This window comes from Castor canadensis, chromosome 14 (assembly GCF_047511655.1).
Source record: "Castor canadensis chromosome 14, mCasCan1.hap1v2, whole genome shotgun sequence".
Taxonomy (NCBI): Eukaryota; Metazoa; Chordata; class Mammalia; order Rodentia; family Castoridae; genus Castor; species Castor canadensis.
This window is the reverse complement of record NC_133399.1, coordinates 67,417,816-67,431,339: the sequence shown is the minus strand read 5'-3', so window position 1 is coordinate 67,431,339 and position 13,524 is coordinate 67,417,816. Positions and strand designations below refer to the sequence as shown.

The window sequence follows — 13,524 nt, the reverse complement described above, 5'->3', positions numbered from 1 at the left end:
CAACATTGTCTGGCAACACAGCATGGCCAGACAGCCTTGCCTAACCTGTGTGAGGCCTTGGTTTTGTCCCCAGTCCCAGAGGCAAAGCCAATGTTCCAGACGCAGAGTTTTAAAGCAGTGACTCTTGAGTATTCCCTTTGGGGACTCAATCCCCAAACAGATGGAACTGCCACCCCACCTCCTGTAGCTTCAAACCTCAGAACTGAAAATAGAAAACAGTTACTCCTTAACTTATAAAACTGAAGTCAAAAACAAACCCAGAAATAACTAAATCTGGAAATAGCATTGCTTAACCATTTCTTTGTATTTTTATTGAAATCTTATTTTTTTAAGTGTCCGCCCTTCACAACAATAAACTGGGAAAGCACAGTTACAATTCACAGACTGTGGCAAGAGTAACAGCACACGCTCCACCAGAATCACACCAAACCCTTTCCTCTCTATTCACGCAGGAGAGTTCAATGCACAAGTGTTAAGTAGGGCACTGTCGTTTTTGTTTTTTTCTTAGAAGGGGGAAAAACATTTATTCTGGCAGCGCTTTTACAATTCCAGGAAGTGGTTTTGATACCACAAGCTTCAGGAATAGAAACCATAGCAAACTGCGAGGGCATCTGGGACTCCTTGGGTGGAAGAAATTCCTCTTGTGCTTAGTGAATGAATGGCCTGTCAGCCTTGGTCGCTTGCTGAGTCTTTCCAGGTGTTGAAAGAGAAAACGGAACTTCCTATACAGTCGGCGAGAATTCCTGTAGAGTGGAGTGGTTTCTGTGTCTCCAACCCTCCCCCTACGCTGAAGCAAGTTCTTATACTTTTCTGGAGCTTCTTGTGGTCACATGACCCTCTACACCATGACAGCCCTTTGGCCAAAACACACGTGACACCAAGGTTTCCTCATACACTGCTTCTCTAGGGTTAAGATGACAGCACAAAACATCACTTGTCAAAAAAGTCGCAGATAATAAGAACGTGGGCATCTGTGTTTATGAAAATACAAACACTTTGCAAGGTATGTCACCCAAAAGAGCATTATTTCATTAATATGACCCTCTGGGGAGTGGGCCCAAAGTCATACAGTTGAGTCTTTCTCAAGAGACTGGTCAAAGTTGGGTTGATTTAACAGTTGATAGGAATTGTGGTGCCAATTAAAAACTCTTATTGCCCGACAATTCAATGGTTCATAAAGCAATTAAATGTTCAGTTTACACTTGCACACCACACACACACACACGCACGCACACGCGCACACATGAGAACTGTGACAAATGGATCAACCAGATTCATCTGTGACTGTGCTCTAAAAGGAAAATGAAATCTCAAATGGGAGGGACCCTATTCAAGTATTAAAAAACACACACACAGGCTAGTCCTACTTGATTTTATGATCATAAGAAATAATATTTGAGCATTCTGGGATTCTGAAGTCAGTGAAGCTAACTGACTAAATATTCTACACAAATACTACAAAGAGGATTTGCAAATTCTCTAAGTGCGGCTTGCTTATTATTATTTCTGTTAAAAATATGTGGAGCCTTTGTGCACGGTGGCATTCCAAGAGTCAATACTTTATAAACGAGTGGAAGTGTAATACCAGCTGACTCACTTCTCTTGTCTGACACTGGTGAGAAACAGTTCATTTTACACATTTTCTATCAACACACTGAGGAGGCAGACGTAAACAGAGTCCTTTACATTCTTCCGAGAATGTGGTACTACTTCAGCAGATTCTGTTTGGCCCCAGTTTGGAGGAGACTAGAGAGTAATTTGTTGGGTTTGCTTTTAAGTTTTACCTCCTGGAGATTTCAAAACAAGGGTTTGACTATTTCTTGGCAGTAGATCATCCAACAAGAGGCTCTGTATGAATCACAAGCAATGTGGGACGCGCTCCCCAGTTAGAAAGCTCATGACCCAGAGGCTTACAGCCAGAGGTGGAGGCCACGCAAAGCATTCTGCTAAAGTTTGGACCCTGATTTAGAAAAGAAAGATAACAGCAGAGCCCCTCCAATGATTCTGAATTGGCTCCTCACTATCTTAAGCTGTTGAAAGACTCGGGTTTTCCATGGATTCTTTGCTCTCCAGGAGTGCCCCATCTCTACCCAGCATTAACGTGGGGAGACGACAGGAATAATCTCACCACTGTGCCTGATGACTTACAGGCAGGGACCTTTAATGAAAAAACAGGAGGGGAGATGGTCTGAAATGCACGCTGAAGGATCTCTTTAATTAGTGGCAATTTCTATAAACCAACACAAAATCCCTGGGCTAACAAATAGAGATCTCTCTCTCTCCTTTTTTTTTTTTTTTTTACTTTTTAATCTGAGAAGGTGGATTTAAAAAAAAAAGAAAGAACAAAAAAGTCTTACACTAAAATAAGAAATCAGTCCCATCTTGGCACAGTTCTCATGCAAAATATTGCACCCAGTGTTAACTAATGCTAGAAGCTTCAAACTGTATAAATTTAAATGTATTTGCATATTATAAAAATAAAGATAAACATATACATATTTTACACTAGTTACGGAACAGCAATGAACGTCAGTCGATCCCTTTCACATTGAACAGAACTGAAATCCGAGTGATCTAAACACTGCCACCTGGACTGTAACTATGGCTTATGTGTGCACAGAAAACAAAATCCCTGAGAAGCCATTCGACTTTTTTTTCTTTTCTTCAAGTAGCGCTCTCCTTGGAGAATCACAGATCTGAGGTTCAGGTGGTGAAATATTTGCTCCATGTTCTCTCCCAACCTTCCCCCACCCCTCCACACCTCGCCATTGGTCTCTGAAAGCACCATGAACACGCTTCGCTCCAGACCACAGAACGCACTTGGGGGTGGGGAGGGCTCGCTAGGTACAGACGATGGTCCAGGTGAGTTCCCATGCTCTATTTTCTCCACGGAAATTCCACGGCCACAAAAGTCACTGGTTTCTGTGCTTTTCACCAACGTTCTTCCTGGATGGGGAGGAGGGATGAGAAGAAAACATAGAAATGACAAAAGGTAAAGGACAATGACCACCTCAATTTAAAGAAAGAAGGGTGAGGACATAAATCGAATTTCTGAATTCTACATCTAGAACAACTAGACTAGCTGTCAGGCCACTAATGGCCCCAAAAGGAATGAGTCTTTAGTAATGAACTAGCCAACATTTCTGCTGTGATGTTAAGCTCAAATCAACCATAAAGAGGGAGCAATGCTGACTGGCTATTACTACTTATTCCACTGCAATTTTCTAGCTTAACTAGATTTCTAATTAACAAACCCAAACTTTAAACACAGATCTTCTTCCTCTCAATAAACACACATGGACACATACTAAATAACTCTGCAGCAGTAGAAACACACACTGTAAAGTGAGAATGGATGTCTACCAGCATAAAGAGAATGACTTAAAGTGTTCCAAGTAAGGCTGCCAACCCAGATCTGGAGTTTGGTGAATGCACAATGAAGAAACTGCTGTCCTCAGCTAATTAAAATGACATTCAATTCAAACAAAGCAGAGGAAAAAATGTCAAATGTCTCCCTCCTTTATTTTGGCTTTCCTACAATGACAGGCAGTGTGATTTTAAAAAAGTGTTTTAGCGACATTTAATAAAAACACAAAGACAGTGAAGGGAAAGGAAATGGTGTTATGATCTACTGCCCCCATTTCTCTCAATGCAGCTTGATTTCAAGTACATAATTCAGCATCCACCTTAGATGTACTTCCAGCCTATATAAGATGTACTTCCAGCTAAGGGCTCCTTTATGCTTAACAATATTAATAACACCCCCCAAAATAAGCCATGTCCACACATTATTTCTATGTCAGAATTGCACCCTTCCCTGCAGTGCATAATCTGATTCTCAAGTCCTATCAATTCAGGTCCTGGAGAAAAGGCAGCTGCTACCAGGCAGAACCAGGACAAGCCTGACTCCAAAGCATGCTTGATGGGGAAGAGAGAGGCTGGTTATCTGGGTTCCTAGGGAGTTTCACATTTCCGTGGCACTCAGCCATAAGAACTTTTTGGAGCCCTATTAATATAGTAAACTCCCAGAAGAAAAGGTTCTGAAAGTGTCTCAAATTCCAGTGATAATATGATATATCTAACTGTAATGAGGATGACAGTGTAAAAACACACATCTCAACCAGGCAGTTAACTGCGGAGCTGTGACTTTTGGGTTCATGTGGCAGTAAATATTTTTCTCACTGAATCTAATGAACTTCTGGAAACGTAGACTGTTGTGTCTGGCTGTCTGCTCCCCAGAGCCTATCGTAAGATGGAGGAACCGATTCAGGGCACCTCTAGGGAATACCCCACTGTTCACTGCCTTTGACATTTTTCCACATTCATAACCTTTTTCATGTTTGAAATCTTGGGAAAAAAAGAGTCATCAAATTCTCAACATTCTCTTATCTTTCACTGCTTCTCCATCTCAACAAACCCATCCTCATCCTTCAAGACCCATCTCAAACGCTATTCCCTAGAACTTTCCCGGATTTTTCCTGGTGGAGTCCTTTCTTCTCGGTGCTTGCAAGACTGTTCATTCACTTATGGTGGTGGGTGTTATTTTAATTGCAACCTGACACTCACATGTTGGTCTCACTCTTCCTTTGAATCTCATTCCATTAGATTCTTGAGGGAGCCTCTGTCTTGGATATTTCTGAATCCTGAAAGCCTAACACAATGACTATCATAGGGCAAATACTCTACACATATCTACTCAGTAAGTGATGAATATAATGTAATGAAAAAGCCACAGGTAAAAAGTAGCTATGATACTATTATCATTCCTAAAAGGGAGGTGCATAAAAAGTATTAGGGAGATGTATAGAAAAAAATGACTGATTAAGCAGGAGCTGGTGGCTCATGCCTGTAATCCTAGCTACTTGGGAGGCTGAGATTAGGAGGATTGTGGATTAAGGCCAACCCAGGCAAACAGTTTGCAAGACCACATTTGCAAAAATAACCAGAGCAAAATGAACTGGAGGTGTGGCTCAAGCAGTAGAGCACTGGTTTTGCAAGCACGAAACTCTGAGTCCTATCAAATAAATAAATAAATGAACAATAAATAGATAAGTAAATAACTGATTAGAGTTAGAAGGGTTAGGGATGGCTTCCCAATGGACAGAACACATAATCTCAGCCTTAGGGTCAGTGGATCTTCACTGAGTAGGAGAGAAGGGTGGCAACCGGGGGTTACTACATTTGATCTTCCACAGTAAGGGAAGAGTGGCTAGGATCTGACTGTGAAAGGCCTTGTAAGGCATGCCCAGTATTTTGAACTTGAGCTTATACTCACCAAGAAGCCATCAAGGCTTTAAAATCAGGAGAGATGTGGCAGGGACTGACTGGAAAGTAGGATAGGAGGACCACCAAGACTTAATTGTAGGAATCTTGGCAGATATGAGAGGCCTAGAGGAAAGCACAGGGCTGAAGAGAAAGTTACATGGTCAAGTTCACTCATGTCAAGCACCCTGATAAGCTGGGACAGTAGGTCTTGGTGACAGACTATACATGGAAAAGAGAGGAGAGGAAAGCATTGAAGCTGACGGGTTGCTAGCTTGGACAGATCGGTACAAAGCTGTGCTATTACCTGAGACAGGAAATAGATGGATGAAGAATTTTGGGGGAGAAAGACAATAAATTCAGTTCAATACCACGAACTCTACAGGACATCCAGGGAGCTTTCGGGTAGGACGCTGGTAGTGGAGGTGTGGAGATGAGGGAGGGCTTGGCCTATGGGGACCTCAGACCCAGAATCCTCCCAGGTTGAAGAACCTGCCCCTCCTGGGATGTAGTTAATAAATTGTGACTCAAAAGTACTTAAAACTCTTAGGCTGAGATTAAAGCTGTAACATGTTGTATTAGGTCTTTTATTTCCTATGCTCTGCTGTTTTGATACCTGGGGACTCACAATCCTGGAGGGCCTAGCCTTCTCAGGGTAAGCCACTCCTAGAGAGTGCAGACAACTCAGTGGGCAGTGTATTCTCTACATACAAACCAAGATGATTGTGAGGTCCACAGGCAAGACCTCACCACCTGTTTATTGACTCACACTTTGAATTACTGTCCATTTGCCTAGTCACCCCAGGCCCAGACACTAGACCACTAATTACAGCTCCTGCACTCCAGAGACCACTGAAAAACTTATTCACACAGCCAGTCCTAAGTCTGCTTACCCTGCCTTGCCTGTTCCTTCCCATGGAAACCACAGTAAAGCACTTTCTCTCGGGAACTGTGACTAATAAACTATCTTTTCAATGTTTACTGATCCATTAGTCTTACTGTACTTCAAATCTTCTGTGAAGGCATACAGTTTAAGGTACATGTGCAAATGAGAGCACCTGGCACTGAAAACAGCACATGATACATGTGGACTGTACACAGCTGCACATTCAGTGACTGTGATTGTGGGAAAATGGCTTTTTCTGGGAAGCCCTATGTGACTTACAGGGATGTTGGGAGGATCGATGGGTCAGAGGCTTTTACTCTGAGGGGTTTATCAGGTACTGTAGTTATTTGTGACTGTGATACGAAAGACAGGATAGCACTCATCTCTTCTTTATTCCATGAAGACAGGTTTGGGGTATTGAGGGTTGCTGCAGATGCCTTATGGACTGACTTCCATCTTTTCTCACTTGGTAGTGGAGAGGAAGAAAAGCCAATATTCTTACCTATCTACCAGCCTAACATTTAACTTCTGTGGGCAGGTATTTGAATTAATAAGCTGCTAGATAAGGGGTTGGGTAGATTTTACCATAGCATCTACATTTGCAGAAACATTTTGCTTTTAGTTTTAGTTCTTACATGGCATCCACAGAGTCCACTACATATATTTCAAGTAGAAACAACAGGGGCTAAATTTAGTGAACATTACTCTAAGTAATTTACTAAATGCTTTACTTGCAAGTGTCTGTCTCCATGAGACAACCCCCATGAGATAAGTACTTCTATTACCTGCATTTTACAGAAATCTAAAGCCACAGCACTAACAAATAGCAAGGATTCAAAGCCAGAAAGTGTGACTCCAGAGCTCAAAGAACCTTGAGAAAATAAAAAGTCTGCTCTTGAAATGCTAATATGCTGTGCTGGGTGTTTGGCTCAAGAGGTAGAGCACCTGCCTAAGAAGTGCAAAGCCCCAAGTTCAAACCCCAGAACCACCACCAAAAAAAAAAAAAAAAAGTTACATGCTATATTAACCAGTTTGGGCTTTTTCTGTTGTTATATTCTGTATAATAAAAGATCTAAAATTACTGGCAAACGTAATGTTATAGTAAATTAAAGAATCAAACAGTTTGCAGTTCCTATTTCCCACATGTGAGTAGATTCTAGACAAGTAAAAGAGAATTTCTCCCAGGATGTCCTGTCCTGCTCTATGGGTTCTCTTCATTCCCAATCCCCTCTCCCGCCCCTTCTTCCCAGAGCACTCAGGTCCTCAGGGCCTTACCTAGTCAAGGAACTCTGTGCTTCCCAGAGACTTACCCTTAAAAACTGGTGCTCCTAAAGTCAGATTGGGTACAGTAAAAATGATGGCATAAGGGAAAGATGCACTATCTTTTCCACTTAATTTTCCAAGAAAGTATGAAGATACCTAAGCAGAGAGGGGAAAAATTCCAGTATCAATGTGGCTGATGGGAGGCTAAGTGATTAAATAAACAGTTTCTCCCGGCCTGTAAAGTAGCCTGGCAATGAGTTTGTCACTCTATGCATAGGACAAAACAAATCAATGCAGATCAATGAGGTTCACCCCACAGGGAGCCTCCAAACTTAGCCTTTTCTTCTCAAATATCAGACCATCTTGCCTTCCATGTTCTAAAATTCAGTGGTCAGTGAAAAATGCTTCATTGTGATAGAACCAAATTCATCTCACTCCATTGTTTTTAAAATGTCTTATCAAGTCCATACTGATTAATCAAGATACACTTGGACATATGCTGCCTGTTTGTTTGGTGAAATAAAGGCCTCAGAGCCTTCATCATACTTTTTATAAAAAAGTTACTGCAATTGGTCTTAAATATCCTAAGTAATCACAAAGTCACTACAAAAATTCCTGTGCAAAGCAAGCATCATATTTTTGAGAATACTTACAAACAGCAAGTAGCTGGAATTTAGTGGAGCTCTTGTGTGAATGAAAACTCTACTGAAGATAGGCAATCATCCAAGTTTTTTAAAAGGAGTTTGAGAAGCAGTATCTCATCTTTGCCCTCTATTGTTATTAGTACTTTCTGGAAAAGGAGAAAGCTTAGCTCAACAATTTCTAACTAGCCCACTTCTGCTAATTCTGTAACACATGACCTGCCCAAATCAAAATTAATTTCCGTCTCCATCCTATGCAAATCCCTGCTGCTGTCCAGAGATGGAACACATAGACATGGTACCATCACAAGAGAAAGGTCAACTTCAGGAAATAAAAAGTGATCCATTCCCACTTCCTGCATGTTCAAGGGTCAATCCATTAAGAAACCACATGGAAGAATGTGGGTTGCATTCCAGTATGTCTCAAGGTAAAACAATTTAATATGCTAACCGGATGAATTCTTCCTGTCTTTTACACCAAAAGCAAGTAAATTGGGTTATCAGCCAGTTTATCATAGAGTTCACAGTTCAGTTGTCAAGGACAAGGTTAGACAGAATGTCTTTGGAGGAAAAAGAAGTATCCTGTAGAAAAAAATCAACTGCAACTGGCCCGCTCCCTCTCCCCTGAAGAAGCTCACATACCCCATGAATCGGAAATACTAAGTGTCTCTGCCCAAAGGGCAAGTGGATGGAGCCAGGAATTTACAAATCAAAACTTAAGAGATTATTCTTCCACTTTCTCCCTACATTTCCCCCTGAGACCGCCACCCCTCCCCCCGACTGGAAATATTTTGGAAAAAATTGGATCTGTACTTGAACATGTACAGAGTTTTATTGCCCAAACAATCCAGCATAACAACTATTTTCACTGTATTAGGTTTAAAGTACATAGGAGCAGGTGTACAGGTTACATGTGAACGCTGAGCCGTTTTATATAAAGTAATCAAGCACCTGCTGACTCTGGTATTCATGGAGGCGGTGTTCCGGAACCAATGCCTAAGTGCACACCAAAGGACAACTGCATACTTTTGTCCCTTGCAACTCCTCATGTACAAGGCTCAGCATACTTTGGATATCTAGGGTCAACTGGACTGCCACTGAGACGTTCTTTTGAAGAAGGCTCCTCATGTCCTGCCAAGCAGCTCCCCCTCCCTTCATTCCTCCACCATCCAGTAAACAGGCAACCAGCAGGGAAGGGTGCAGGTCAATTCACTGCCTTTGGACTGAACTGTGACAGGGATAGCATGTGTTTATGAGAGCTTCTTTCAAGCTCAGGAATCTGTTTTATAGCAACACACTAGCTAACAAAACCATTTTGGAGGGACACTAAAAATACTCACTGACTGCACACAGCTAGGTGTTGTATTAGACACAAGTGGTGGCATTAGGGTGATGAAAATGTTCTAAGATTGGGCTGTGGTAAGGGGGTGCACAGCTCCATAAACAGCTGAGAATCATTAAGAGGGTGAGTTCTATGGTGTGTAAATTATACATCAATAGGGCTTTAAAAAGGTACATGACACAACCTATACTCTCAAAGAAGTCAGAATTTTTTGGAGCAACTCAGGAGAATTTGCTATTAGACATGTGGTCATCTCAGGTCACATGCAGCTATCCCTAAAAATCAAGCTATCCAAAGTATGGGAATGACATTTCGATCTGATCATCAGCAAAGAACACACGAAGCTACTCAGTAAAGGAGAGTGATGGAGGGGGTAAATTCGACTAAGAACTTTTGTAAATGTCACAATGTCCCCCTGGTACAAAAATAATAAAGAAAAAAAAACAGAAAAAATTTAAAAAAAAGAAACATTTACAAAAGAAGAAAAAAAAAAACAACCAAGAAGCCGCTCAGCCTCTGTTTTTCCCTGGAGGGAGAGGTGCAGGAGAGGCATTTCATTCAGTTCCTGGAACCTCTCCTGCATGGAATGTTGGTGGCAACCTCAACTCACCAATCACTGAGAAAAGTCACAGGGGTGCATCACATTTAAAAAAAAACAAAATTACGCTTTATTCTCTGCCTCTCCTCATAGGGTAATAAAACATCTAGAGATTTTTTTAAATGAGAAAAAGAGAAGTGTGGAGTTCATAAAGAAGGACCAAATAATAGTCATATGGTGTTTTTTTTCCTTTGTAACTGCAGTGCAGCACCATTATTTATACATGGTCAAGGGCAGGCAGTTAATTGATAAGTCTGATCTGATCTATTCAGGAGAGGAGGAAACAACAGAGAAGGGCCTGGAGTGTCTTTTTGAAAACCACCATAAGATCTACATCAATGACCTAAGAGTACAGGAGCTCTTTTGGTCCCCAGGCCTGATCTGTCATCCCAGTGTACCTACTAACAGCCTTCTGGCACTCTCATCCTTTCTGGACTTGAACAATGAATGCTATGTTCACCCTGCCCAAGAGTGGAGGAAACTGAGAGGCTGACAGCAATGTGGCCTGCATCAGCTTCTGCCTTGTGCTACCAACTGGATATTGACCAGAGAAAGGTCTGATAGACCAAGGCCTTCTTGGCTGGAAGCCCACCCTAAGACAGACAAAAGGGATCTGAGAGATTGAAAAGTACAATGCACACACTTTACAATCAACTGGGTCATATGTGTGTGGTATATTTATATTTTTGAGTTTCTCTATTCTACTTTTTGCTTATAGTTTCTTTCTCTCTATTCTACTTTTTTGTTGTTGTTGTGCTGGGGATATATTGTGGTATTTATAAAAGTTCTTACAATATATCAAACATGTCATAGTTGAATTCACCTCCTCCACCATTATCCTTTATTCCCCCCTCCCTCCATTGCTGGAATAGTATCAACAGGTCTCATTTTTCCATTTACATACATGTATACACAGTATTTGCAGCATATTCACCTGCCTACACCCTTTCACCACATCCTCCCCCTTCCCGCTGGTATCAATCCCCCCCAGACAGACTTTTGTGTTTTTTAAAGTCTCATGCCTGGTCGTTTCCCCTGGAAATTCTGATATCCACACCTGATGACCAAAGCCTGGTCTTGTCCATGCACCTACATCTTATGGAATGACGACGTAGGAAAGCACTTGGTAGAGAGCTGCCGAAGTTAACCTGGCTGGAGTTGCAACACAGTGTAAGAACCTCAGCTTCCTGACTCCTAGGGCTTGTTGGGACCTCACACCTTAGTGAGAAGCTGTCCTCATCGGCCCTGCAAATCCCCACACTTGCCATACTACCGCTCACTGTGCTTCACACCTTCCACTGGGCCCAGCGCAGCCTCTGTATGTTTGGTTTTATTTTGTGCTCATGGCATGCTTATAAAGTGGACTGCACAAGTCTAAGCTTCATCTAAGCATATTTTTATGAGTTTATATTTTTAAACAGATAATTTCTCCTTGCCTCCCTACCAAAAAATGTCTTGCAGAGATATGAAGCGTTAGTATACAGAGTGCTCCTTCATTTGGAGTTGGTACTGCAAAGCTGCCATCCAATTTGTGAGACTTTTTTTAGTGGGGTGTTGTTTCAAAATAAAACTATTCAGATTGCTAGGTCAAAGTGGTTCAATCCCCCTCCTGCAACTAGAGGTCCAAGCCTGCAGACCTCTGATTACCCAGGATTTTAAAGCCGTTTGCTCATTTTGGTTCAATAAACTGTCAGAGGGAGAGGTTGATAGCATTCTTTTCAGGGTGGTATAATCAGGATCTTTCTGTACAGCACAGCGAGAAGCCCACATGGGACACTGGTAATGCTTGCTCGGTGCCCTGTGGCTTCTCATGTAAATGGATAATGTATTTCCTACCTCTTATCTTGCCTATTAAATGACTCATGTCTATGGCAAAGCAATAGATTAACCTCTCTTGTGGCTCAGAGAAATTTACATCAATGCAAAGTACGTTGGATAACTGTTTCCCTCTGGCTCTATAACTCCCCCTTATCTTTTACCGAGGTGTATCTAGGGGAAAAGGAGGAGGTCCAATGTGTACACATTCAAAGAAATTTACAGCACAGTAAAATTTCTGAGTTTTGATATATTCAAGACAGGATATGTGCCAGCCAACAGGAACTTATTATGTAATCCTGCTTTGATGTATTTGTAGCACTTCAAGATTTCACAGATCTTAGGGTCACAACAGTGATGAATTATAAGAGGTACATGTTAGATACAAGAGCATTCTGAAAACAGCCTTAATGAGTGTCTCCCTTGGGTATTCAGAGATATTTTCCAGCAAAGATGCATGAAGGATATTCTGTGTACTGAGCTGCCCAGTTTGGAGAAAGTAGGCATCACACTCCCACTGCAGTTGCTAGTGCGTGGTAATGCCCCTAGAGATGGGGCAGTACAGAACACGCCACAGCAGGAGAGCTGCCACTTCCAGGAGGAGATATAGCTCCTACCACACAGAGCTCACATGTGGCTGAACAGCAAGTTTCCCAAGATGAAATTTACACGTCACAATTCTCAAATGCAAACCTTCCAGCATCAATGTAAAAGGCTTATGTGTGAAAAAGATATGTGTGTGGTCAACAGGATGAAAAAGCAAAGTTTGCCACACAAATATAAATACTTGATATTAAAATAATGAGGTTGGACCCAAGAAGGTCTGTGGCTGCTACTTTTTAAGATACAATACACATGGGATTTCATCTCAGTTTCCATGTGGTCTCTTTAGTTCCTAGCTACAAAAATATAGACATGAAAAACTCAAACAGGATGGGTTTTAGCTAGAACAATAAGCTCATGTTCTATTTAAAATGAGCCGATGTGTGCAGTCTCTGTCTACAAGTCCACTGTGGGGAAGGTGATGGCAAAATGCATAGTCCTCGATTTTCCAGGACTGACTAGAGGATAAGGACAGCAAAAGCCAATGTATTACAGATTTTCTGTAGACTTTTCTTATTCAATGGTCTCTCATTGTTCTTTGATGTAAGGCCCACATAATTCTGCAATGATGGAGTTAAGAACTTTCTAGTGACGGTGATGGGGTTTGGCAGACACCAGCAGCCTTCCAACAAAGCTCTGCATAAATGATCTGGGGGGAAATGCTCTTGTTCCCATTGCACATACCTACATATATACATAAACCAATGAGCACATTTAGATGAGGAATCTGTGTGGCTGCGAATGATATTTCTAACAAAGCTGTTAGAGAATATTCTGACTTTGTCAGCAAAGCAAAAAAAATCATGCAAAAAGAGAAAAATAGCAGCTCCTATTTTGCTGCATAAGCTATGGTGTTGATCTCACTCAGAAGAATCTTTTCAAAGTTTATGCAGATGCAATTGAACTTGGCGTTTGGTTATCACACTTCTAGTGCAAGGATCAGGAGTGAGAAGCCAGGGCCAGCGGGACTTTGCGAACTCACTTGGAACAGGGGCTGATCACAGTCGGCGTAGGTGGGTAAACCAAGGCCACGTTCACTCTCTCGCTGCCATTTTTGGGGCAGATGATCTCTGCCACTCCTTCTGGCCTAGGCTGGCTCAGCAGCTCCCCTGCA

General features: G+C 41.8%; 1 protein-coding gene across 5 annotated transcripts in view; it reads right to left on the bottom strand.

Annotated features, from left to right (window-relative positions):
- Positions 1-285: 285 nt before the first annotated feature.
- Positions 286-13,524, bottom strand: part of Mfhas1 (multifunctional ROCO family signaling regulator 1) — a 90,131-nt gene continuing 76,892 nt past the window's right edge. For 2 of the 5 annotated variants that reach the window (XR_012441480.1, XR_012441481.1), the window contains 3 exons: positions 13,393-13,519; positions 7,459-7,567; positions 286-2,946 (listed from right to left, as the gene is read on the bottom strand). Coding sequence is in view for 3 of the 5 variants with exons in the window: in XM_074054699.1 (XP_073910800.1) it covers positions 2,913-2,946; positions 13,393-13,519 (161 nt within the window). In the remaining 2 variants the exon portion in view is untranslated. Of the gene's footprint in view, positions 2,947-7,458; positions 7,568-13,388; positions 13,520-13,524 lie in introns of those variants that run through there. The other 3 variants (XM_074054699.1, XM_020186081.2, XM_074054701.1) reach the window with 2 other exon arrangements.